This window comes from Scyliorhinus torazame, chromosome 12 (genome assembly GCF_047496885.1).
Source record: "Scyliorhinus torazame isolate Kashiwa2021f chromosome 12, sScyTor2.1, whole genome shotgun sequence".
Lineage (NCBI taxonomy): Eukaryota > Metazoa > Chordata > Chondrichthyes > Carcharhiniformes > Scyliorhinidae > Scyliorhinus > Scyliorhinus torazame.
Genome location: NC_092718.1, coordinates 142,834,767 through 142,859,023, shown reverse-complemented (window position 1 = coordinate 142,859,023; position 24,257 = coordinate 142,834,767). Strand labels below are relative to the sequence as shown.

The 24,257-nt window shown below is 44.4% G+C and overlaps 1 protein-coding gene across 6 annotated transcripts in view; it reads right to left on the bottom strand.

Moving 5' to 3' along the window:
* LOC140386629 (protein CASP-like) overlaps positions 1-24,257 on the bottom strand; it is a 1,158,102-nt gene that overhangs the window by 445,696 nt on the left and 688,149 nt on the right. For 3 of the 6 annotated variants that reach the window (XM_072469114.1, XM_072469117.1, XM_072469116.1), the window contains exons 14-16: positions 13,326-13,422; positions 11,998-12,669; positions 1,940-2,005 (exon numbers count right to left, since the gene is read on the bottom strand). In XM_072469114.1, coding sequence (XP_072325215.1) covers positions 1,940-2,005; positions 11,998-12,669; positions 13,326-13,422 — 835 coding nt within the window. The remainder of the gene's footprint in view (positions 1-1,939; positions 2,006-11,997; positions 12,670-13,325; positions 13,423-24,257) is intronic. The other 3 variants (XM_072469115.1, XM_072469119.1, XM_072469118.1) reach the window with 2 other exon arrangements.

The following is a 24,257-nucleotide window of genomic DNA, read 5'->3' as shown; positions in this document are numbered from 1 at the left end:
GAGTCTGATACAGTTTAAGGTGGTGCACAGGGTGCATATGACTCGGGCGAGAATGAGTGGGTTCTTTCAGGGGGTAGCAGTTGAGTGTGAGAGGTGTGGGTGGGGGCCAGCGAATCATGTGCACATGTTTTGGGGTTGTGAAAAATTGAGAAGATTTTGGGCGGGAGGGTTCGCGGTCTTAGCCAGGATAGTGGAGGAGGGAGTGCACCCGGACCCTTTGGTAGCGATATTTGGGGTTTCAGAGAAGCTGGAGCTCATGGAGAGGAGGAAGGCCGATGTCTTGGCCTTCGCCTCTCTAATTGCACGGCGACAAATTCTGCTGGAGTGGCGGTCGGCATCGCCACCGGGGGTAGCAGCATGGTTGGGTGACCTGTAAGACTTCCTGCAGTTAGAGAAGATAAAGTATGAGTTAAGGGGCTTCAGCAGGGGAGTTTGAGAAAAGGTGGGGGATGTTTGTGACCGTGTTGAGGAGCTGTTCGGCGCAGGGGGCGGGGGGGGGGGGGGGGGGTGAAGGGGAGGGGGGGTGAAAAAGGAGAGAAATCTGTACAAACTGTATAGTTGATTGTTGGGAAGAATGTTTCCCGGGGTGTTTATTTGCTGTAACCTACTTTGATACAAGTTTGAATAAAATGCGTTTAAAAAGAAAACAAAAATGCAGCAACCAATGGGTTGAGAGAACACATTAATTCTCTACTTCTGCATTAGGAAACATGCAATACAGTGAAATATTTGATATGAATGCATAACTAATTTGGCTTAGATAAATGACAAAGTTGATTCTATCCTGCTTATATTTTAGTATAAGTTAATGAGAATTTGTTAACCTTTCAAAAAAAAAGAATCTTACCTCTACCCTATGTTCAGTGACTTGGTCAGAAAGAGATTTAAAATAAATACAAATTAGAGTTTTAACTTTTCTAAAGATATCACATGGCCTTCAGAGGACTAAATTCTCCACTTCAATCCATCTCGTCACTCCAACAAGGAGATGACCAGAATGTACAAAATGATCTCAGTTACCAAAATTATGCCATCAATATTTTACTTGACCAAGCTGCTATCTGTAGTCAGAAACTATTGGGATCATAGGAACTTGTAAACACTTCAATTGGTCAACAAAACCTGAGATAACCTATGGATCAGGCAACAAAACAAATTCCAGTCTTCTGAATATCCCCTGGTAACACACCCACAGGCGTAATTCAAACCATTAGCTTAATTAAATCACAACTGTTAATTTACGCCAATCCTCACTTAAAGCTGCAATGCCTTTTGACTCAGATTTGTTTAAGTACACTCATCTCTCTCTGAACAACTTCATTTTGCTCCAGATTTTGAGTTAAAACCTGCAGTGCTCAGTTTTAACTGTTGGTCAAAAAGATACAAAGGGCTGGATTCTCCGCTGTCAGGATTCTCCGTTTCGCTGGCAGCCCAGGGATTTCCCGATGACATGGGGCTGCCCACAATGGGAAACCCCACTGTCCAGGTGGCGAGATGAAAAATTTTGGGGGGCAGCCGCACCAGACGAAGAATCCCGCCCAATGACTTCTCATCTCTCTGGTAACCTCCAACAACCATGCTCTCGGAGTCCCTTAACCAGCTATTCCAGTCACATACCCAAAATAATTATTTCCTTTAAATTTATAAATAGTTGCAAATGATACTCAAATCAAGTATTTAAAATAAATAACAAGCAATTAGGAGTTTATTAAAATGCATTTGAGAATAATAAATGTGCTTAAAAATAGATTTAAATTATAAACACTAAACCGTTGCTCATTGCAGCTTTAAGGAATTAATGCCTTGATTTTTATACTTACATTATGTTTTCCAGCAGATTCCAGGCCAGTATCAGACCACATAGCTTGTGTTTTGTATATTTTTACTATGTTTACATGAATCCTTTTGGTTGTAATTAACAGAACATCCCAGGACCTACCTTCTGAACCATATCTTCGTTTCTTTACTTCCTGCAACACTCTTTGTATGTTCTGGCCTGGAACCTCTGTTAAAAAACAAGTTTTGATAAGAATAAAAAACAAGGGGGAGTGTTTTTGACTCTTTACAGTGACCAAGCATGCTATATACTGGAGCATACAATATATACTGTCACTGATTGTTTTAATGGATTGTATTTTAGTGGTGAGGAGGAAGGTGGGAAAAAGCAGTTCAGTTTCATGACAGAGATGTTTTTATGATCCTTGGTGGCACAAAAATCATTTTAAAATGGCATCTGCATCAATAACCATGATGTTGAATGTCAATAGCCTCCTAATCTTCAAATGATTATTTCATTTTCATTATCTATTTCAAACCTGAATAAAGGTTGTTCAAGTACAAGGTGGCAGCAAATGCAGTACAATACGGCAATGTGTGAAATTAACAATTTTGGTAGGACGAATGGAAAAGGAGAATATCTTTTTAAAGTTATGGAACCTTATTCAGGAGGATTGGGCTGTTCTTAGCAAATGCATCATGGAAAGTTAACATGCAGGTAAAACAAACATTTCGGAAGGGAAATGATTCATAAGTAGTGTGCATATTACAAAGGGGTTGGAGGACAAGAGTAAAGTCATCTTTCTGAAATTATATAATTGGAGTTTTGGTGAGAACACATCTGGAGTGCAAGGCACAGCTTTGATCTCTGTGCCTAAGGATGGATATGCTGGTCCTCAAGGGGGTGCAACAAAGGTCCATTATTGATTGCTGGGGTGAGAGGATTGTCCGATGAGAATGATGCGAGTGGAATGGGCCTATATTATCCAGGGTTAACATATACAATTTATCGAGGGCTTGGCAGGACACTTGGTGAGTCTGTTTTCGCCTGGCTAGAGTCAAAGATAGGGATTATAAGTCTCAGGATATGAAGCCAGCTATTTGGAACTGAGATCAGAGATGAAAAATGTCTTCATTCAGAACCTTCTTTGGAGTGGAATGCCCTGCCTGTAACAGTGTTAGACTCGCCAACATTAAGGGCATTTAAATGGTCATTGGATAAACATATGGACGATAAGGGAATAGCGTCGATGGGCTTTAGAGTGGTTTCACAGGTCGGCGCAACATTGAGGGCCGAAGGGCCTGTACTGCACTGTAATGTTCTATGTTCTCTATCCCAGAGGGCTGTGGATTCTCAGTATATTTAAGAAATTTTTATTCAAGCTTTCTGGAGTCTAAGGAAATCAAGGAATATGTGAATAAGGTTGGAAAGTAGAGTTCACATAAAAGTTTAACCATTATCTTATTGAATGGTGGAGCAGGCTCAAGAGGACACATGGTCGACTTCTACTCCTATTCCTTATTACATTGATGCAAACAAGTTTTCTAATCAATTAATTCAATACTATAATAATCTGCGATATACGTTGGCATATCTTGGTACAAGTCAAGGCTTGCCACCACTTTCTTAAGGAATTAGGGATAATAAATGCTGGCAGCTCAGATCTGATGAATGAAAAAAATATTATGGCCTCTGCTGGAGAAGATACGGAGGGATAGGATCTATTCCCATTTGGAAGAAAATGGGCTTATCAGTGATAGGCAACATGGTTTTGTGCAGGGAAGGTCATGTCTTACCAACTTAATAGAATTCTTTGAGGAAGTGACAAAGTTGATAGATGAGGGAAGGGCTGTAGGTGTCATATACATGGACTTCAGTAAGGCATTTGATAAGGTTCCCCATGGTAGGCTGATGGAGAAAGTGAAGTCTCATCAGGTCCAGGGTGTACTAGCTAGATGGATAAAGAACTGGCTGGGCAACAGGAGACAGAGAGTAGTAGTGGAAGGGAGTTTCTCAAAATGGAGAACTGTGACCAGTGGTGTTCCACAGGGATCCGTGCTGGAACCACTGTTGTTTGTGTTATACATAAATAAACTGGAGGAAGGTATAGGTGATTTGATTAGCAAGTTTGCAGATGACACTAAGATTGGTGGAGTAGCAGATAGTGAAGGGGACTGTCAGAGAATACAGCAGAATATAGATAGATTGGAGAGTTGGGCGGAGAAATGGCAGATGGGAGTTCAATCCGGGCAAATGCGAGGTGATGCATTTTGGAAGATCCAATTCAAGAGCGAACTATACGGTAAATGAAAAAGTCCTGGGGAAAATTGATGTACAGAGAGATCTGGGTGCTCAGGTCCATTGTACCCTGAAGGTGGCTGCGCAGGCCGATCAGAGTGGTCAAGAAGGCTTACGGCATGCTTTCCTTCATCGGAAGGGGTATTGAGTACAAGAGTTGGCAGGTCATGTTACAGTTGTATGAGACTTTGGTTCGGCCACATTTGGAATACTGGGTACAGTTCTGGTCACCACATTACCAAAAGGATGTGGATGCTTTGGAGAAGGTGCAGAGGAGGTTCACCAGGATGTTGCCTGGTATGGAGGGTGCTAGCTATGAAGAGAGGTTGAGTAGATTAGGATTATTTTCATTAGAAAGACGGAGGTTGAGGGGAGACCTCATTGAGGTCTACAAAATCATAAGAGGTATAGACAGGGTGGATAGCAAGAAGCTTTTTCCCAGAGTGGGGGACTCAATTACTAGGGGGTCACGAGTTCAAGGTGAGAGGGGAAAAGTTTATGGGAGATATGTGTGGAAAGTTGTTTACGCAGAGGCTGGTGGGTGCCTAAAACGCATTGCCGGCGAAGGTGGTAGAGGCGGGCGCGATAGCGTCATTTAAGATGTATCTAGACAGATACATGAATGGGCAGGGAGCAGAGGGATACAGATCCTTAGAAAATAGGCACCAGTTTTAGATAGAGGATCTGGATTGGCGCAGGCTTGGAGGGCCGAAGGGCCTGTTCCTGTGCTGTAATTTTTCTTTGTTCTTTACAATGCAAGTTTCTCCAAAGTACTGTGCAGCATCAACCTGAATACTTGCTCACTCTGCAACTGAAAGTACCATTTCTGTATTAGTAAGCTTTAATGTTCTAGTATGGTGTTTTGTTATATACGTCTGGTCAGTTCCGTCTATACTGGCTATCTTTGCAGCACAACTTCTGCATTTATTACAGAAATCTCATTTTAGAGTATATAGAATATACGGCACAGAAACAGACCAATCGCCCAACCAGCCCATGTCGGTGTTTGTGCCTGAGCCTCCTCCTATCTTTTCTCATCTAAACCTACCATCATAACCATCAATTCCCTTTTCACAATATTTGTTTAACTTCCTCTTAAATGTGCGTATACTATTAGCTTCAACTACTCCCCCTGGTTGTGAGTTCCACATTCTCAGCACTCTTTGGGTGAAGAAGTTTCTTCTAAATTCCCTGTTCGATTTCTTGGTGACTATCTCATATTGACAGTCTCTAGTTCTGCTCTTCCTCACAAGAGGAAACATTCTCTGTATCCACTCCATCAAAACATTTTATAATTTTAAAGACCTCTAATAGGTCACTCCTCAGCCTTTTGCTGAGAAGAGACCCAGCCTGCCATTTCCAAGCATTTCTGGTATCATTCTTTTGAATCTTCTCTGCATGTGTCTCATGTGCCTCGATATTCTTTTTATAATATGGCAACCGGAACTGCGCACAATAATCTAAGTGTTACAGTTTTAGCATAACCTCCCAACTTTTTAATTCGATTCCTCTAGAAATATAACCGACTGCTTGATTTGCTTTTTTTTTCAATGGCCTTCAATGGCTTTTTCTATGGCATACTTTCTAGTGATTGATGTATTTGTACTCTGAGATCCCTTTATTCCTCTACCCCACCTCGGATAGCATCTTCCATATTCTTCCTACCAAAGTGTCCTACCTCACATTTATCCTTCATTTTCCAATTATATGCCCCTTCAGAAAGTTTATTAACATTCCCTTGTAATTTGTTGCAGTTTATAGGAAAATACTTCAATATTTGATAAGAATTGATTAAAAAAGGCAACTTCATCGAGCACAAATGTAACCAAGAGTAAATTGATAAAATGGTCTCTTCATAATGAGGGAGGGGAGGCAACTTTCTGCAGAAACAGGTTAAGTAGCTAAGTTACAACAATTATATTTAAAATAAGTTGCATTGACACAGATGATGAAATAAACAGATTTCTAAAGATGAATTGGAAGGGTGACATTTCTCACACATTTCTGTATCCAACACTTTATTCTCTTTGTGAAAGCATGCCTTCTCACATCATGCAGCTCATTTCAATACTACCTAAGAATATCATGACCTTAAATACACTCAGAGTTAACAATTTGCTAAATTTGGAACTCTTATCTTTTCAATTTTGGATTTGTTCTACTCATAAACCTCTTGTTGCTATAATCAGTACCTAAATACTTGTACTGGCTTTTGACAAGAAAAGCTCGAAGCTCAGAAAAGTACAACAAATCCGCCTGAAGTCACACAGCACCTTCCTGTGAGGTAATGCTATACTGAGGTCCTTGACAATTAAATATCATGCTTCTCTACACAGCAACTTTAAGACTGTCAAGTGCATACAGCGATGTATTTGTCTACGACACTAGGAAGGAATATACCAGAGGCCATATACTTATAAATTTAATCAATTGTTTACCTCTGTTCCAGTCGGGAGAACACAGAAAGAACAATGCCTACAATTGATAAAGATGATTTTGTTACAGAAATTGTTGAAGTACTTGGGATCTGGGCTGCTTCCATTACAAGATCACTATCAAAACTACTTTGGTCAAGTTAGCCTTGTCTGTTTAGAATTTGCTTTCTCACTGTAAGTCCCTTGTAAAGTTTTTATTCAAAGTTTACCTCCCCTTTATAAAGTGTGTTATGCCGCCTCAGCTTATATTCAGCTATCTTAGTTGATGACACATTTTCATCTGCAACATTACAGCCTCCGCTCTTTTCACATGCCTACAGACCTGCATACTTGCAGCCTTTTTGTTTCCATTCCATATTTTCACTTTATCAATGATTACACGGCTACGGCTATCAATTAGAGCATCGTTTTGAAACTGGACCGAAGAGAAATGGGAGGAAGGCAGGAAATAACCTAATGGGGGTGTGGAAGTTAGGTTGTGAAGACAGTGATGCAAAGACAAGGTGGAATTTCTAAATGAAGCAATTAATTGTAAAGCCAAACAACAGGATTGTACTGCGCAGTCTGGGACTGAAACAGAACAGGGGTCAACAGACTTTCTATATATCTAAAATGTGTGTCAATTTTTCAAAAGGAGAAATTACTCAGAGGCAAGGATCAGGTTCAAGAGAATTTGTTGATCAGATCGCTATTTCTAAATTAGTTTTAATCAATTCCAGACAATACAAAGCACACTACTGGCAAGAATCAAAATGGCAGTGTGTGGACCAGAAAGGTGGAATTACATGCCAGTCAGCAATTCGCGTTCTTTGGTTTATTTTTTTTTACAACCATTGATTTAGGAGAAGCATACCTTGAAAATAAAATCATCTGTATTAGTCGCTATAACCACATCATTGCTAACAATATATTTAATATACTGAAGTATATTGCTGATTTACAACTCAATCTGGTGGCAGGCAGTGAACAGAATATGGTTCCTCAGCTCTCTACTTTGTGAGAGATATAGAAAACCACAAAAGCTGTGCAACATAAAGCACTGACAGGGAAAATACTTGAACCTGCTTTTTGCTCAGCACACATTACTCCTGAACACTTCAAGCAAATGTTCCTTCCTTGTACTGATTTTCTTCCCAGGTTCCTACAGCATCAAGAAGGTGCAGGGATTTACCAGAATGGTTCCAGGGATCAGGGAATGCAGTGACAAGGTTAGTGTTGGAGAAGCTCCTTGGAGCAAAAGAGATTATGGGGAGATTTGATAGAGGTGTGCAAGATTATGACCGGTTTAGTTAAGGTAGACAAAGTAAAACTGTTCCTATTGGCTAATTATGTAAAGGCGAGGGGGACACAGATTTAAAGTTTGAAACAAGAGACGCAAAAAAGATGTGAGAAAAACATCTTTCTACACAACTCATTGTAATTACCTTGAACTCGCTTCCCATGAAGATGGTGAAAGTGGAGATGGTCAATAATTTCCAAAGGAAAGGCATACGGCATGCTTGCCTTCATCGGTTGGGGCATTGAGTTTTAAAATGGGCAAGTCAATTTGCAGCTTTAAATAACCTTAGTTCAGTCACACTACCAGAAGGATGCTACCAGAAGCTTTGGAGAGGATACAGAAGAAGTTTACCAGGATGTTGCTTGGTATGGAGGACATTAGCTATGAGGAAAGTTTGGAGAAACTTGGTTTGTTCCCACTGGAACAACGGAGGTTGAGGGGCGACCTGATAGAAGTCTATCAGATTATGAGAGGCATCGACAGAGTGGATAGTCAGAAGCTTTTTCCCAGGGTGGAAGACTTAATTACTAGGGGGCATTGGTTTAAGGTGCGAGAGGCAAGGTTTAACGGAGATGTACGAGGCAGGTTTTTTTGCAAAAAGAACCAAAGGCAACATAAGGAATTGTTTCTTTTTAACGTAGAGTTCAATCCTGACTTTCAAAAGGGAATTGGATGACGATCTGAAAACACATTAGCAGGGCTATGTGGAAAAGACTGGAGACTAGCTAAGTTGCACTTGCACAGAGCTGGTATGGATATGATGGGCTGAATGGCTTCCTCCTTTGCTATTAGAATTCTATGATTTCCGAAGACATTGATCCCTTGCTACCACCAGTCTTCCTTGGGTACATCACCTATTGGTCAATACTCATACTTGAACTTTGACTGCACGCCTTACTAAGTATTTCTCCGAGGAGGTAGGGGAGAGAAATAAGCCTGAACCTGCCTCATTCACATCCACTCTCCCCACATTTCCAGCAGTGGCTGCTGACCACCAATCAGATGCTGGATCTCTGGTCAGTTCCCAATCCTAAATAGGGATACTAAGGCCAACTATTGGGCTGGATTCTCCGTTGGCGGGATCCTCCGTTTCACCGGCAGCGCACTCACTCCCGCGGATTTCCCGATGGCGTGGGGGTGCCCACAATGGGAAACCCCATGGCCGACTGGTGGGACGGAGGATCCTGCTGCTGGGCTGTGGCGGGACGGAGAATTCCATTCATAGTGTTCTGCTCGAGTTCAATTAATTCAGCACATCGGGGACTGAAACTGGGATCTTTATGGTTCCGTGATTCAGATATATTCGCTGAGCTGCAGGAGGCTGACTTGCCCTGTTTAATGTAATTGCTTCCACACGAAAAGTTAACACTGTCGTGCTGCAGTATTTTATTTCTGTTACTAGACGTTGAGACTGACATAATTCGCAAGCAAATTGCAAGATCTGAAACTACATCAGAATATGCTGAGAATAAGGCTACCTTTAGTGGCAATGAGATTGACAGATTGTGAGTGAGTTAGATCTCGTGTAAACGTCAAACCGAAACTTCAGCCACAGCTTATTAAAGCAAAGACACACTTTTTTCCATAGAGTAAGAGTTTTCCAATTAATTTTATAAATCTATTTCAAGGTAAGATGTACCCCCAGCACAAGAAAAGGTATCAGGATGGCTCTGAAGGGTCTGCAGAGTGTGCAGCACAGCTAATTCAAAGTGCTAGGACGTTATGGCTAATATATATGGACAGGTTCTCAAAAGCTTCCAGCAGTGAAAGGAATAATTATTGGCAAAAGTCAACACTGCCCTCTCTAAAAAAACATCAATTCTGGAAATGTATTAAGATGATTTTGCTGATGGATGGAAATAAAACATTCTGCAAACTAAAATCACATTGCATGATCAGTACAACAGCCTAAAGACACAGTATTCCTTTTAGTAGCCTTATTAAAATTTTGAGTTGCCATGTTCAAAGTCAAATTTAATTTCTGAATCTGTCACAGTTTCAGTTAGATATTCTGATTTCTCAGTCAGCAGCCATAATTTGTCTGCTATAATTTGTTTTGGTTTTTAAGTGTGCAGTGTTCCCTCTATATAATACACCAATCCAACTTAAAGTGAAGGGAATTTTCCAATGGTGTTCTTCCCTCAACCACAGTAGATGCTAACTCATGATTGGGTAAGGCTACAAGTGAATTCAGCACAGCCCATTTGTGAGCTGAAACAATTGTAGCTCAGTCCTGTGCTTTACTTGCATCAGAGGCAGCACAGCAAAGATTCACTAGATTGGTTCCTACGATGAGGGGCAGCAAGCTGGCACAGTGGTTAGCACTGCTGCCTCAGAGCCCCAGGGACCCGGGTGACTGTCTCTGTGAAGTTTGCATGTGTCTGCGTGGTTTTCCTCTGGGTACTCTGGTTTCCTCCCATAATTCAAAGATATGCAGGTTAGGTGGGATTCGCCATGCTAAACTGCCCCTTAGTGTCCAAAGTGGGGTTATGGAACTAGGGCAGGGGAATGGGGCCAGGTAGGGTGCTCTTTCAGAGGGTCGACGCACAACCTCTGCACTGTAGGAATTCTATGGTACTATGTTTGTCCTAAGATGAGACTAAGTAAATTGGATAGATATTATTGGAGTTTAAAAGGATGAGAGGGGACCTTATTGGAACATTCAAGATTTTGAAGGGGCTTCAAGAACACGGTGACAGTCTCAGGATAAGACGAGTATAGTTTAGGACTGAGATGAGGAGAAGTTTCTTCACTCAAAGAGTTGAGTCTTTGGAATTCTCCACTTAAGAGAGCTGTGGGTGCTCCATCATTAAATATATTTAAGGCGAGAGAGACAGGGTTTTGGCTTCTCAGGAAATAAATTATTTATTTTTTTAAATATAAATTTAAAGTACCCAATTCATTTATATTCCTGTTAAGGGGCAATTTAACGTGGCTAATCCACTTACCCATCTTTGGGTTGTGGGGGTGAGAGGAAATAGAACATAGAACATAGAAAAATACAGCACAGAACAGGCCCTTCGGCCCACGATGTTGTGCCGAACCTTTGTCCTAGATTAATCATAGATTATCATTGAATTTACAGTGCAGAAGGAGGCCATTCGGCCCATTGAGTCTGCACCGGCTCTTGGAAAGAGCACCCTACCCAAAGGCAACACCTCCACCCAACACTAAGGGCAATTTTGGACACGAAGGGCAATATATCATGGTCAATCCACCTAACCTAAGGGGAAATAAAGCAATATGAGATATATGCGGGAAAGTGAAGTTGAAACAAAACATCAGCCATTTTTGTTTTTTAAATTTAGAGTACCCAATTCATTTTTCCCAATTAAAGGGCTATTTAGTGTGGCCAATCCACTTACCCTGCACATCTTTGGGTTGTGGGGGCGAAACCCGTTCAAACACGGGGAGAATGCGCAAGTCTTCACATGGACAGTAACCCAGAGCCAGGATCAAACCTGGGACCTCAGCGCCGCAAGGCAGCAGGGCTAACCCATTGCGCCACCGTGATGTCCCCAACACCAGCCATGAATGTACAGAATGACAGAGCACTCTCAAGGGGCGGGCCATGCGGTCTACTCCTGCTCCTATTTCTTACGTAATTTAACATATGCAGATGGCACAGTGGTTAGCACTGCTGCCTCACAGCACCAGGGACCCGGGTACAATTCTGACCTTGGGTCACTGTCTGTGTGGAGTTTACGCATTCTCCCCGTGTCTGCGTGAGTTTCCTCTGGATGCTCTGGTTTCCTCCCACAGTTCAAAGATGTGCAGGTTAGCTGGGATTACTGAAATAGGACGGGGGAGTGAACCTAGGTAGAGTGCTCTTTCAGTTGATCAGTGCAGACTCGATGGACCAAATGGCCTCATTTTACATTGTAGGTATTCTATGGATATTCTCAGTCAATGGCTGGTGAGATTAACTGTTATATTCACCCCCAGATCAGCTAACTCAAAATAGACCAGGATCATCTTTCTGCATATGGTACAAACTAGGCACTGCAGTTATTTACTGACCTATCAGGGGAGCAACGATAAAGAGGTATCAATAGTGTTATCCTCCTTTTTCCTTATTTAGTATAGCCAATGCTTGAATGGTCCAAAATTATGTTTAAGTAGTGTTTTGTCCATGAGAGATAGGACAACTGTAGGAATAATGTTTCTTTAAGATATTTAGAATGAAGGAGGTTAAATCCAACACCCACCTCTTTGCCTGCCCTGGATGCTCCGCAGGGCTAGAATATTCTGTTCATCGGACAGGAACTGCTTCATCTTGTGAAAAGGCTCCTTCCCACGAACAGTCAGCTTATTCCATGGTTTGGGTCTGGCCAGTATCTCACTTACAGAGCCTTGAGACAAGCCCAGTACATAATGTCCAAATATCCGTTGGCCAATATTGTGCTTGATCAGCTGCTCTTTAACTTGCCGTGCAATTTCCGCTGTGTCCAGCTCTTCGCCCTCAGATATGCTTCCAGCGCTCTCTGACTGGCTGGGTGAAGGGATCATTCCATTTAGGTCAGAGTTCTGCTGGATTGGGCTTGGCGATGATATGGAATTTGTGCTGTAGGGACCTGTTGGAAAAAGCATGGTTGTGCTTCCCGCATCCTGCATTGCCTTGGTGTAGAAGGACTGCATTAGCTGCCGCTGAAGAAGTGAGTTAAGTGCAAATTTCCCTGCAGAGGCCAGGGGGAACGGGGAGCTTGTCAATGATGAGTTGAAAAAATCTTGACCTAAAACCGTTGGTGAGAATTGGTGCGTACCGTTAGCACTGGAAGCCTGCTCATTTGCGTTGCGCAGCAACTTAGAGGGAGGGGAGGATGGTGAGGTCGAAGGGCGCAGACTCTCAGGTCGGTCTTTCCCATTTCTCCCAGCTGACCCTACAAGAAAGGTCAAACACAATGCATTATGGGGGAGTGAAAAGTAAAACCATAAAAAAATAGCAAACTTTAGCCCAAAATTGCAGATTTAAGAGGGCTTTCAGCTGACGCAACTGGTCAAATTTGAGTATGCCAGACTAGCCCCCAAAGACAGGTGTCATGCATTTGTTGTTTGTACCTTTCTTGTAAATGGCAGCCTGAAGAATCCCTGTCAAGCATTTAAGCAGCCCATACCAAACATTTACTTTGTCTAAGTGCCACTGACAGGCAATGTGTTAGTTTAACAGATATAAAGCCCTACCCAGAGAGATAATTGCAGCAATACAAAATGACATTAATTACATTTAATTAAATACTGTAATCGCTATTGAACATATACTCAGACATAAACCAATGAGAAAAAACACAGTTTATGTACCCAATGCATCAAGATAGAATTCAGGCAAAATCTGGTCTTTTTTTAAACCACTGTTTCCAAGGTCTGAAAGTTTCTTCCTATTACCCAGTCTGTACAAGTACACAAACATAATTTAATGCTTTAGGAGGGAGTAATACACATTAATCTTGTTGCCATGCACTATTGCAGGCTTTGATCTCAGGATCTGTTTCTCACACTCCTCAAGCACAGCAATATAAGCTGCAAACCAAAGACCTACCACTAAGGTCACTGTTGGTGATACGCAGAGTTGCATTTTCAGATTGCAATGAGCGGTTCTTTTCCAGCAGAAGTACCTCTAGGGTTTTGGATGTGTCCTGATAAAACAACAGTAATGTAGTCAGATTTACATGTTAAATGTGCGATATTTTATACTCATCTTGCTTAATAGAGGATAGAGGATTCATTAAGAATCAAAATTAACAGCAGACATGTAGCCCAAAGCAACCTCTTTCAGAAAAGAAATCCTTTCAAGGCACATTGTTGTTATAATGTGCCTGGCAAACTTGATAGAGTTTTTCGAGGAGGTCACTAAGATGATTGATGCAGGGCAGTGGATGTTGTCTATATGGACTTCAGTAAGGCCTTTGACAAGGTCCCTCATGGTCGACTGGTACAAAAGGTGAAGTCACACGGGATCAGGGGTGAGCTGGCAAGATGGATACAGAACTGGTTAGGTCATAGAAGGTAGAGAGTAGCAATGGAAGGGTGCTTTTTTAATTGGAGGGCTGTGACTAGTGGTGTTCCGCAGGGATCAGTGCTGGGACCTTTGCTGTTCGTAGTACACATAAATGATTTGGAGGAAAATGTAACTGGTGTGATTAGTAAGTTTGCAGACGACACAAATGTTGGTGGAATTGCGGATAGCGATGAGGACTGTCAGAGGATACAGCAGGATTTAGATAGTTTGGAGACTTGGGCGGAGAGATGGCAGATGGAGTTTAATCCGGACAAATGTGAGGTACTGCATTTTGGAAGGTCTAATGCAGGTAGGGAACATACAGTGAATGGTAGAACCCTCAAGAGTATTGAAAGTCAGAGAGATCTAGGTGTACAGGTCCACAGGTCACTGAAAGGGGCAACACAGTTGGAGAAGGTAGTCAAGAAGGCATACGGCATGCTTGCCTTCATTGGCCGGGGCATTGAGTATAAGAATTGGCAAGTCATGTGTCAGCTGTATTGAACCTTAGTTGGAGTATGGTGCCACACTTGGAGTATGGTGTTCAATTCTGGTCGCCACACTACCAGAAGGATGTGGAGGCTTTGGAGAGGGTGCAGAAGAGATTTACCAGGGTGTTGCCTGGTATGGAGAGCATTAGCTATGAGGAGCGGTTGAATAAACTCGGTTTGTTCTCACTGGAACGACGGAGGTTGAGGGGTGACCTGATAGAGGTCTACAAAATTATATGGGGCATAGGCAGAGTGGATAGCCAGAGGCTTTTTCCCAGGGTAGAGGGGTCAATTACTAGGGGGCATAGGTTTAAGGTGCGAGGGGTAAGGTTTAGAGGAGATGTAGGAGGCACGTTTTTTTACACAGAGGGTAGTGGGTGCCTGGAACTCGCTGCCGGAGGAGGTGGTGGGAGCAGGGACGATAGTGACATTTAAGGGGCATCTTGACAAATACATGAATAGGATGGGAATAGAGGGATACGGACCCAGGAAGTGTAGAAGATTTTAGTTTAGATGGGCAGCATGGTCGGCACAGGCTTGGAGGGCCGAAGGGCCTGTTCCTGTGCTGTACTTTTCTTTGTTTTTGTAAACCTTTTTGTTCATTGACAAACACAGGATGAAATGATGTAAATTGTGTTTTAATGTGCATTATCTCATTATGAAAGAGCTAATGCATAATCTCCTTTGGCAGACAAAGAATGATCTTACAAAACAATCGTTCATTCCTGTTTAAGCTTTCTGGCAAAGGAGCAACATTTCTACTCTCATCCCCACTCCCACAAAAAATGGATATTCTAACAGTGATGCAAAAACATTGCGATGAACTATGTTACCTTACAGTCCAAGAGGGCAAGGCTTTTCCTTATTCCCAAGTAAACCTTATATTATCCCACTGAAATCAGATACCCTCATATCCTAGAAAAGCTCATTTTTGTTTCCATCTCCTAAATTCAACTTTGTATCAGTTCCTTGCAAGGACTGCCATTACCCGAAGTCTACTCACCAGCGAATCTTGCAAGGGAAGAAGAGGTTTAGAGGTTTGTGTGTGTGGTGGGTAAGGGGTTTTGTAATCCTGCCATCAAAGGATTAACCTATTTTTAGACATGATACGGAAATACTACTAAAATCTGAGAAGGTTTACAGTCAATTTGAGCACCATCACAAATTTCAGATTTGAAAAAAGAAAAAGTGTTATTGCAATTTGAATCAAAATATTAAATCAGGATTTCATACCATTAGATTTAACACCAATTTTACGCCACATTGATGACTGACAGGCAAGATTTTCATAAAATGATCGCTTTTACATTAAGAAATGAACTATCAAAAGTAATATTATCGTAATGGCAAAATGCTATGCACTAATTATACTGCACTATAAATTATGTATTAATGCAGAGGTTTACAAGAACTTTCTACTTTTTTTTGATAAATTACTTTAAATATCAAGATGATCTCTGGAGCTTATCATACCTTGTCCCATTCAGTAATTAAAGTAATTTCTTACTCATCATAAATACAAATTTCACAAACCTTCCACACATCCTCCCGCCCCCCCCACAACAAATCTGACTATCTAACAAAAACTATTGCCATAATTTAAATGCTAATAGTAAGAACAGTAAAAGAACAGTAAAGCAAATGAGAATTGGAATTCCATGATCTAATTCTCCCCTAACCCACACCTCGTATTAGCCTACCTCAAGATTTAACTCATGAATTGCAATGTAACAAAGGCACACACTTTTGTCTATTGACCACCACACCCTTAAAGAAGCCAGAGCTTCCCACAGATTCCTGTCCCCAGACTAGTTTTTAAATTTCCTTTAAATTCTGTTCAAAGAATTGAAAAAGCACATTACATTCTCTGTTTAAGGTACCAGCTGGTGATACGTTATGTTCAAGACATGTGAGAGGTAAAACAAAGAATTCATCTGTTCAGGTGCAAAAGATCAATCTGTAAAAGTACAACTTGTAAAAAAAAAAAAAAATACAGATTGTCATTAACATTTAAAAGCATAATATTCAACTTGTGTGGGATTTATAATTCCCTCCTGTCAGCTTGGCTTAGCATTTAAGGTGAAGAACACTCAAAGCACAAGATGAGCATATTACACTTCAATGAGTTATTATAAATACGAGTGATAGGTGTAAAGCATGTGTGAGTAATGGTAAAGGTACTGCACACACAGGTGCCAGACACGTAACGGTAACCCGAAAGTCACACTTAGTTACGCTTTCAAATTATTGTAACAGGGAGAGAATGAGGTTTGTTAAATCAATACACCAAGCTTTGCACAGATGAAGTGGGAGACAGCCTGAGTGGCAGGCAGAGTGGGATTGAAATTTGGCAATTTAGAGCAGTGTGGAAAGTCGATGCAGAGTTTGGGGGTTGGGGAGCTTTTTCCATTTTTGTTTTGTTTTCTTTCTTTGTTAATCAGCAGAGAGAGAGAGAGACCAAGTGAGCATCCTGGGAAGGTAAGTGATATAAAGATCAACCTCGGGTACCTGCAGCGATAAGTGAAGGTAAGAGTTTAATAAACTTTCTTAAATACTTTAATTGGTGACAGAAATGTCGGTCAGTACTTCCGCTTGTGACCATGGAGTGATTGGTCACATAAAGGGCTGTTCCTGTTCAAAGTCACAGAAAAGGGCTCTTTTCACCCAGATCCGGGTGGAATTTTGATGAAAAGGCATAGGTGAATGTTAGAGGAGTAGTTTACCCCTGGAATGGTATGTCTTCTGATCACCGGACCCGGCAGTAAACAGTGAGAGGTTTGGCTGGAAAGTTGAAACAGTCTTGTGCTTCACAGAGTCTCTTCCAGCACGCAGGCGGGGGAGGGGCAAGTTGTAAGGCCCCAGATACAGGAACTGATGACTTTTATCAAGGAGGAATTCCATAAGTAGAGGAAAGAAATGCATGAGGAGCATGCAAAGGCCACTGCAGAAGCTGTGGCACCCCTGAAGAGTACTTTGGAGCGGATGGAGAGGTGTTTGGAGGTGCAGGGGTAACAGATTCGGGACACTGAAGGAATGATCTCGGACCACAGCGATCGTGTGGTGGCTCGGAAGGTGGAGGTGGGGCTCCTAGGAGACCTTTGTAAAACGTTGAGGGCAAAGGTTGAGGAGCAGGAGAATACCTCGAGAAGACAGAACCTGCGAATAGTGGGCCTGCTTGAAGGGGTGGAAGGTGTGAGTGCCACGAGGTTCGTCTCGAGGATGCTGGCGGGACTGGTGGCAGAAGGGGTGCTAGATAAGGCACCTGAAGTGGACCGAGTGCATAGGTCTCTTGAGGCAAAAGCCTAGAGCTGGGGAGCCGCCGTGGGCAGTGATCGTGAGACTCCATAAATTTGTGGAGAAAGAGAAAATTCTATGGTGGTCCAGGGAGAAGTGTAGCTGCGACTGGGAGGGAAATAACGTCCGGATTTATCAGGACATCGGAGCCGAGTTGGCAAAACGGCGGCAGGTCTCAACAAGGCCAAGGCGGTGCTGTACCAGCGGCAGATCAGGTTTGGGGTGCTCTACCCGGCAAAATTATGGGTGACCTTCGGAGGCCGGGAGGATTATTTTGAGACCCAAGAAGCGGCCGAAGGCTTCATTAACATAAACTGGGAGAGGACTGAGTGGACAATGCTTGGGAACCGGGTGCTGGCACTATGTAATGGTCGGGAGCATGATTGGTGGGTGTAGGGATTGGGGGATTTTGGCCCTTTTTTTGAGGGGGGGGGGCGGTTCTGTTCAATGTTGAGATTGTAAGGAGTTGTAGGGGTGAAACGTTTATGTGGGGATGGCTGTTCTCATCCCCCATCTTGTTTTATGGGACGGTTTGTGTTTAACATCTGTTTGTTTGCTTTTGGAGAAGGCTACCTGGAGTTCAGGTAACGATTAGAATTCTGAACTTTCTGGGACTGGGAGCACAGATCGAGGTAGAAGAAGTGGTGAAAGGAATTAGGAGCATGCAGGCGGGAAAGGCCCCGGGACCGGATGGATTCCCAGTCGAATTCTATAGAAAATATGTGGACTTGCTCGCCCCGGTATTGACGAGGACCTTTAATGAGGCAAAGGAAAGGGGACAACTGCCCCCGACTATGTCTGAAGCAACGATATCGCTTCTCTTGAATATAGACCTATTTCCCTCCTAAATGTAGATGCCAAGATCCTGGCCAAGGTAATGGCAATGAGAATAGAGGAATGTGTCCCGGGGGTGGTCCACGAGGACCAAACTGGGTTTGTGAAGGGGAGACAGCTGAACACGAATATACGGAGGCTGTTAGGGGTAATGATGATGGCCCACCAGAGGGGGAAACGGAGATAGTAGTGGCGATGGATGCCGAGAAAGCATTTGATAGAGTGGAGTGGGATTATTTGTGGGAGGTGTTGAGGAGATTTGGTTTTGGAGAGGGGTATGTTAGATGGGTGCAGCTGTTGTATAGGGCCCCGATGGCGAGCGTGGTCACGAATGGACGGGGATCTGCATATTTTCGGCTCCATAGAGGGACAAGGCAGGGATGCCCTCTGTCCCCATTATTGTTTGCACTGGCGATTGAGCCCCTGGCGATAGCGTTGAGGGGTTCCAAGAAGTGGAGGGGAGTACTTAGAGGAGGAGAAGAACACCGGGTATCTTTGTATGCGGACGATTTGCTACTATACGTGGCAGACCCGGCGGAGGGGATGCCAGAAATAATGCGGATACTTGGGGAGTTTGGGGATTTTTCAGGGTATAAATTGAACATGGGGAAAAGTGAGTTGTTTGTGGTGCATCCAGGGGAGCAGAGTAGAGAAACAGAGGACCTACCGTTGAGGAAGGTAACAGGGGACTTTCGTTACCTGGGGATCCAGATAGCCAAGAATTGGGGCACATTGCATAGGTTAAATTTAACGCGGTTGGTGGAACAAATGGAGGAGGATTTCAAGAGATGGGATATGGTATCCCTGTCACTGGCAGGGAGGGTGCAGGCGGTTAAGATGGTGGTCCTCCCGAGATTCCTCTTTGTGTTTCAGTGCCTCCCGGTGGTGATCACGAAGGCTTTTTTTAAAAGGATTGAAAAGAGCATCATGGGTTTTGTGTGGGCCGGGAAGACCCCGAGAGTGAGGAAGGGATTCTTACAGCGTAGCAGGGATGGGGGGGGGGCTGGCACTACTGAGCCTAAGTGAGTATTATTGGGCCGCTAATATTTCAATGGTGAGTAAGTGGATGGGAGAGGAAGAGGAAGCGGCGTGGAAGCGATTAGAGAGGGCGTCCTGTAGGGGGACTAGCCTACAGGCTATGGTGACAGCCCCATTGCCGTTCTCACCAAGGAACTACACCACAAGCCCGGTGGTGGTGGCTACACTGAAGATTTGGGGACAGTGGAGACGGCATAGGGGAAAGACTGGAGCCTTGGGGGGGTCCCCGATAAGAAACAACCATAGGTTTGCCCCGGGGGGAATGGATGGGGGATATGGAATGTGGCAAAGAGCAGGAATAACGCAACTGAAAGATCTGTTTGTGGATGGGAAGTTCGCGAGTCTGGGAGCGCTGACCGAGAAATATGGGTTGAACCAAGCTGGGGGTTGGCTATATTTGGGGTTGCACAAGAGCCGGGAGTGCAGGAGGGTTTATAAAGCTAGAGCGGATTAAGTTTGTTCTAAGGGGGTCGGCTCAAGGGTTCACCAGGCGGTGGCAACCGTTCGTCGAATACCTCGCAGAAAGATAGATGGAATGGAAAAAAGAAGGCAGCAGCAGCAGCCCAGGATCGGGGGGGGGGGGAGGAGGAACCAGAAGGACTCTCAGGGTTGTTAATATATACTGTATAATATGTATAGGTCGTTGCGACAGATAATTATATATTGGACTGTTAAATTATATTTTTGGAGAGTGTTACTTGTGATAAGGCAGTTGCCAATTAGGGTTAGTTTTCATTTTTGTTATTTATTAATTTTTTGTTTATAAAATAGGTCATTGTTATTTGTGTTGTTATAATATTGTGTAAAGGATGCACAATGTACTGTGTTGGTTGACCAAAAATTTTCAATAAAATATTTATTAAAAAAAAAAGAATTCTGAACTTTCTGGTATAACTAGAGATTAGGTAACCGATTAACAAACATAGAATCTTTAACATAGAAACGAGGAGCAGGCGGAGGCCCTTCGACCCTGCTTTGCCATTCAGCATGATCATGGCTGATCCTCCATCTCCACACCATATTCCTGCTGTCTCCCCACACCTATTAATACTTGAGGCTAGAAATCTATCTATTTCCTTCTTAAATATATTCAGTGAGCAGACCTCCACTGGTACACCATCCTCCGAGTGAAGAACAAAAAACATTACAGCACAACAACAGGCCCTTCGGCCCTCCAAGCCTGTACCGGTCATGATATCAACCTGAGCCAAAACCCTCATTACTTCCTTGTGCCATATCCCTCTATACACATCCTACCCATGTATTTGTCAAGAAGTCTTTCGAAAGCCGTTAATGTATCTGCGGGCAGCATGGTGGCGCAGTGGTTAGCCTCAAAGAACGGGAAGGGGAAAAGCGAGGGGGGGGGGTGGGTTTCTGCGACGCAGCAGGGGGTGAGAGATGACATGGTCAAGGGCGAAGAAAGGGGCCATCTGGGATGGGCTAGGTACAGAGTGGAATTAAAGGGGCAGGAGTTAAGTGGGGAAGATGACGGACGGAAGAGGGGATTGGTGGGGCAAGCCGTAAGGTTAGTAACGTGGACTGTCCGGGGACTGAATGAGCCGGTTAAAAGGTCACGGGTGTTCGCGCACCTCAGGAGCTTGAAAGCGGGGGTTGTCTTTTTGCAGGAGACACACCTTCGTGTGAAGGACCAGGTTAGGTTAAGGAAGGGGTGGGTCGGGCAGGTTTTTCATTCGAGGTTTGATTTGAAATCGAGGGGTGTGGCGATTTTAATGAGCAAAAAAATGGGATTTGTGTGTGCGAAGGAGGTGAGGGATCCAGGTGGGATATATATGATTGTGAGTGGGGTATTGGAAGGGGCACCGGTAGTGTTGGTAAATGTGTATCTCCAAAACTGGGGTGATCTGGGTTTTATGAGGGGGTTGCTGGCAGCAATCCCGGATTTGGCTACGTACCAGTTGATCATGGAGGAGATTTTAACTGTGTCCTGGAGCCGAGGGTGGATAGATCGAGCCCCAGGTCGATGGGTAGGGTACAAATGGCAAGGGAGCTGGGCGGGGTTTATGGAGAGGATGGGTATGGTGGATCCATGGCGCTTTCAGAACCCAGGGGGAAGGGAGTATTCCTTCTTTTCGTCTATAATTCGAGGATTGATTACTTTGTAGTGAGTCGGGAGATTTTGGTTGGGGTGGAGGGGGCAGAGTATGCGGGGATAGTTATCTCGGACCATGCACCCCTCTGGCTTGATATTCGGTACAGTACGGGACGAGAACTGAGGCCGGGGTGGAGGTTTGACTCGGGGTTGTTGGCGGATGGAGGTTTTTGTGATACGGTGCGGTTGGCGATTCGGGATTATGTGGAGTTCAATCAGAATGGAAAGGTGTCGGCAGGCATTTTTTGGGAAGCAGTGAAGGCAGTGGTCCGGGGAGAAATTCTCTCATTAACGGTTCGTGCGAATAAGGAAAGGAGGGTGGAACATGACCGTCTAGTGAGCGAGATAGTGGGTGTGGACAGGGAATATTCGAGGGTGCCCACCGTGGAGGGATTGGCGAGGAGGAAAATGTTGCAGGGGCAATTTGACAGGCTGACAACGGGGAGGGCGGTAGGGCAAGAGGGGTGCAATACAAGCATGGGGAGAAGGCGAGCCGCATGCTGGCGCACCAGCTGCGGAGGCAGGCTGCGTCCAGAGAAATACTGAAGATTCGGACTGGGGCTGGGGATGTGGTGTCAGAACCAGGGAAGATAAATGAGGCATTTAGAGAGTATTACCAAGGACTTTATGAGGCAGACCCAGGAGGAGAGGAGGGGGACATGGGGTGGTTCCTGGACGAGCTGGAATTTCCCCAGGTGGAGGAAGCAAAGAGGCAGGCATTGGAGGAGCCCCTGGGGCTGAGGGTGGTGCTGGAAAGTATCAGGGGTATGAAGTCGGGGAAGGCCCCTGGGCCAGATGGGTACCCGGCAGAATTTTATAAGGAATTTGCAGCGGACCTGGCACCACATCTGTTGGGGGCGTTTAATGAAGCACTGGAGAAGGGGGAGTTGCTGGATACAATGAAGCAGGCAATAATCACACTAATCCCAAAAAATGGGAAGGATCCGGTGGAATGTGGGTCGTATAGACCCATATCACTATTGAACACGGATGTGAAAGTATTGGCTACGTTGTTGCTGGGGAGGATGGAGGATTGTGTCCCGGGGGTGGTTGCAGAAGATCAAACAGGCTTCACGAAGGGCAGGCAGCTCGTGAGTAATACAAGACGGCTGTTGAATGTGGTGATGAATCCGTCGAGAACTCTGGTACCGGAGGTGGTGGTGTCCATGGACGCGGAGAAAGCATTTGATCGGGTGGCGTTGCGGTCCTTGTTCGAAGTTTTGGGAAGGTTTGGGTTTGGGCCGAGATTTGTGGCATGGGTGCGGTTGCTGTATGTGGCGCCAAGAGCGAGGGTGAGGACGAATGATATGAGCTCACAAAGCTTTGACTAACACAGGGGTACGATGAGGGAACTCCAAAATCAGTTGCATTCTTGGACACACTCGTCTCCATCAAGGACGGTCACCTCAGCACTTCGCTTTACCGCAAACCCACGGATAACCTCATGATGCTCCACTTCTCCAGCTTCCACCCTAAACACATTAAAGAAGCCATCCCCTATGGACAAGCGCTCCGTATACACAGGATCTGCTCAGACGAGGAGGAGCGTAACAGACATCTACAGACGTTGAAAGATGCACTCGTACGAACGGGATATGGCACTCGACTCATCGATCGACAGTTCCAACGCGCCACAGCGAAAAACCGGACCGACCTCCTCAGAAGACAAACATGGGACACAACCGACAGAATACCCTTCGTCGTCCAGTACTTCCCCGGAGCGGAGAAACTACGTCATCTTCTTCACAGCCTTCAACACGTCATTGATGACAATGAACATCTTGCCAAGGTCATCCCCACACCCCCACTACTTGCCTTCAAACAACCGCGCAACCTCAAACGAACCATTGTGTGCAGCAAACTACCCAGTCTTCAGAACAGTGACCACGACACCACACAACCCTGTCATGGCAATCTCTGCAAGACGTGCCAGATCATCGACATGGATACCACTATTACACGTGAGAACACCACCCACCAGGTACACGGTACATACTTGTGCGACTCGGCCAACGTTGTCTACCTCATACGCTGCAGGAAAGGATGTCCCGAAGCGTGGTACATTGGCGAGACCATGCAGACGCTGCGACAACGAATGAACGGACATCGCGCAACAATCACCAGGCAGGAATGTTCCCTTCCAGTCGGAGAACACTTCAGCAGTCAAGGGCATTCAGCCTCTGATCTCTGGGTAAGCGTTCTCCAAGGCGGCCTTCAGGACCCGCGACAACGCAGAATCGCCGAGCAGAAACTTATAGCCAAGTTCCGCACACATGAGTGTGGCCTCAACCGGGACCTGGGATTCATGTCACATTACATTCATCCCCCACCATCTGGCCTGCGAAATCCTACCAACTGTCCTGGCTTGAGACAATTCACACCTCTTTAACCTGGGGTTACCCCATCTCTGGATCTGTAAAGATTTAATCACCTGCTAATGCTCGCATTCCTAGCATTGTTTGGCATCTTTGAATTTGTCTATATATGTGTTTCTGGAACAGACCTCTTCATTCACCTGAGGAAGGAGCAGCGCTCCGAAAGCTAGTGACATCGAAACAAACCTGTTGGACTTTAACCTGGTGTTGTAAGACTTCGTACAGGGGTACGAGGCAGGGGTGCCCGCTGTCGCCGTTGCTTATTGCGCTCGCCATAAAGCCATTGGCAATGGCTCTCAGGGGGTCAGTAGAGTGGCAGGGGATAATGAGA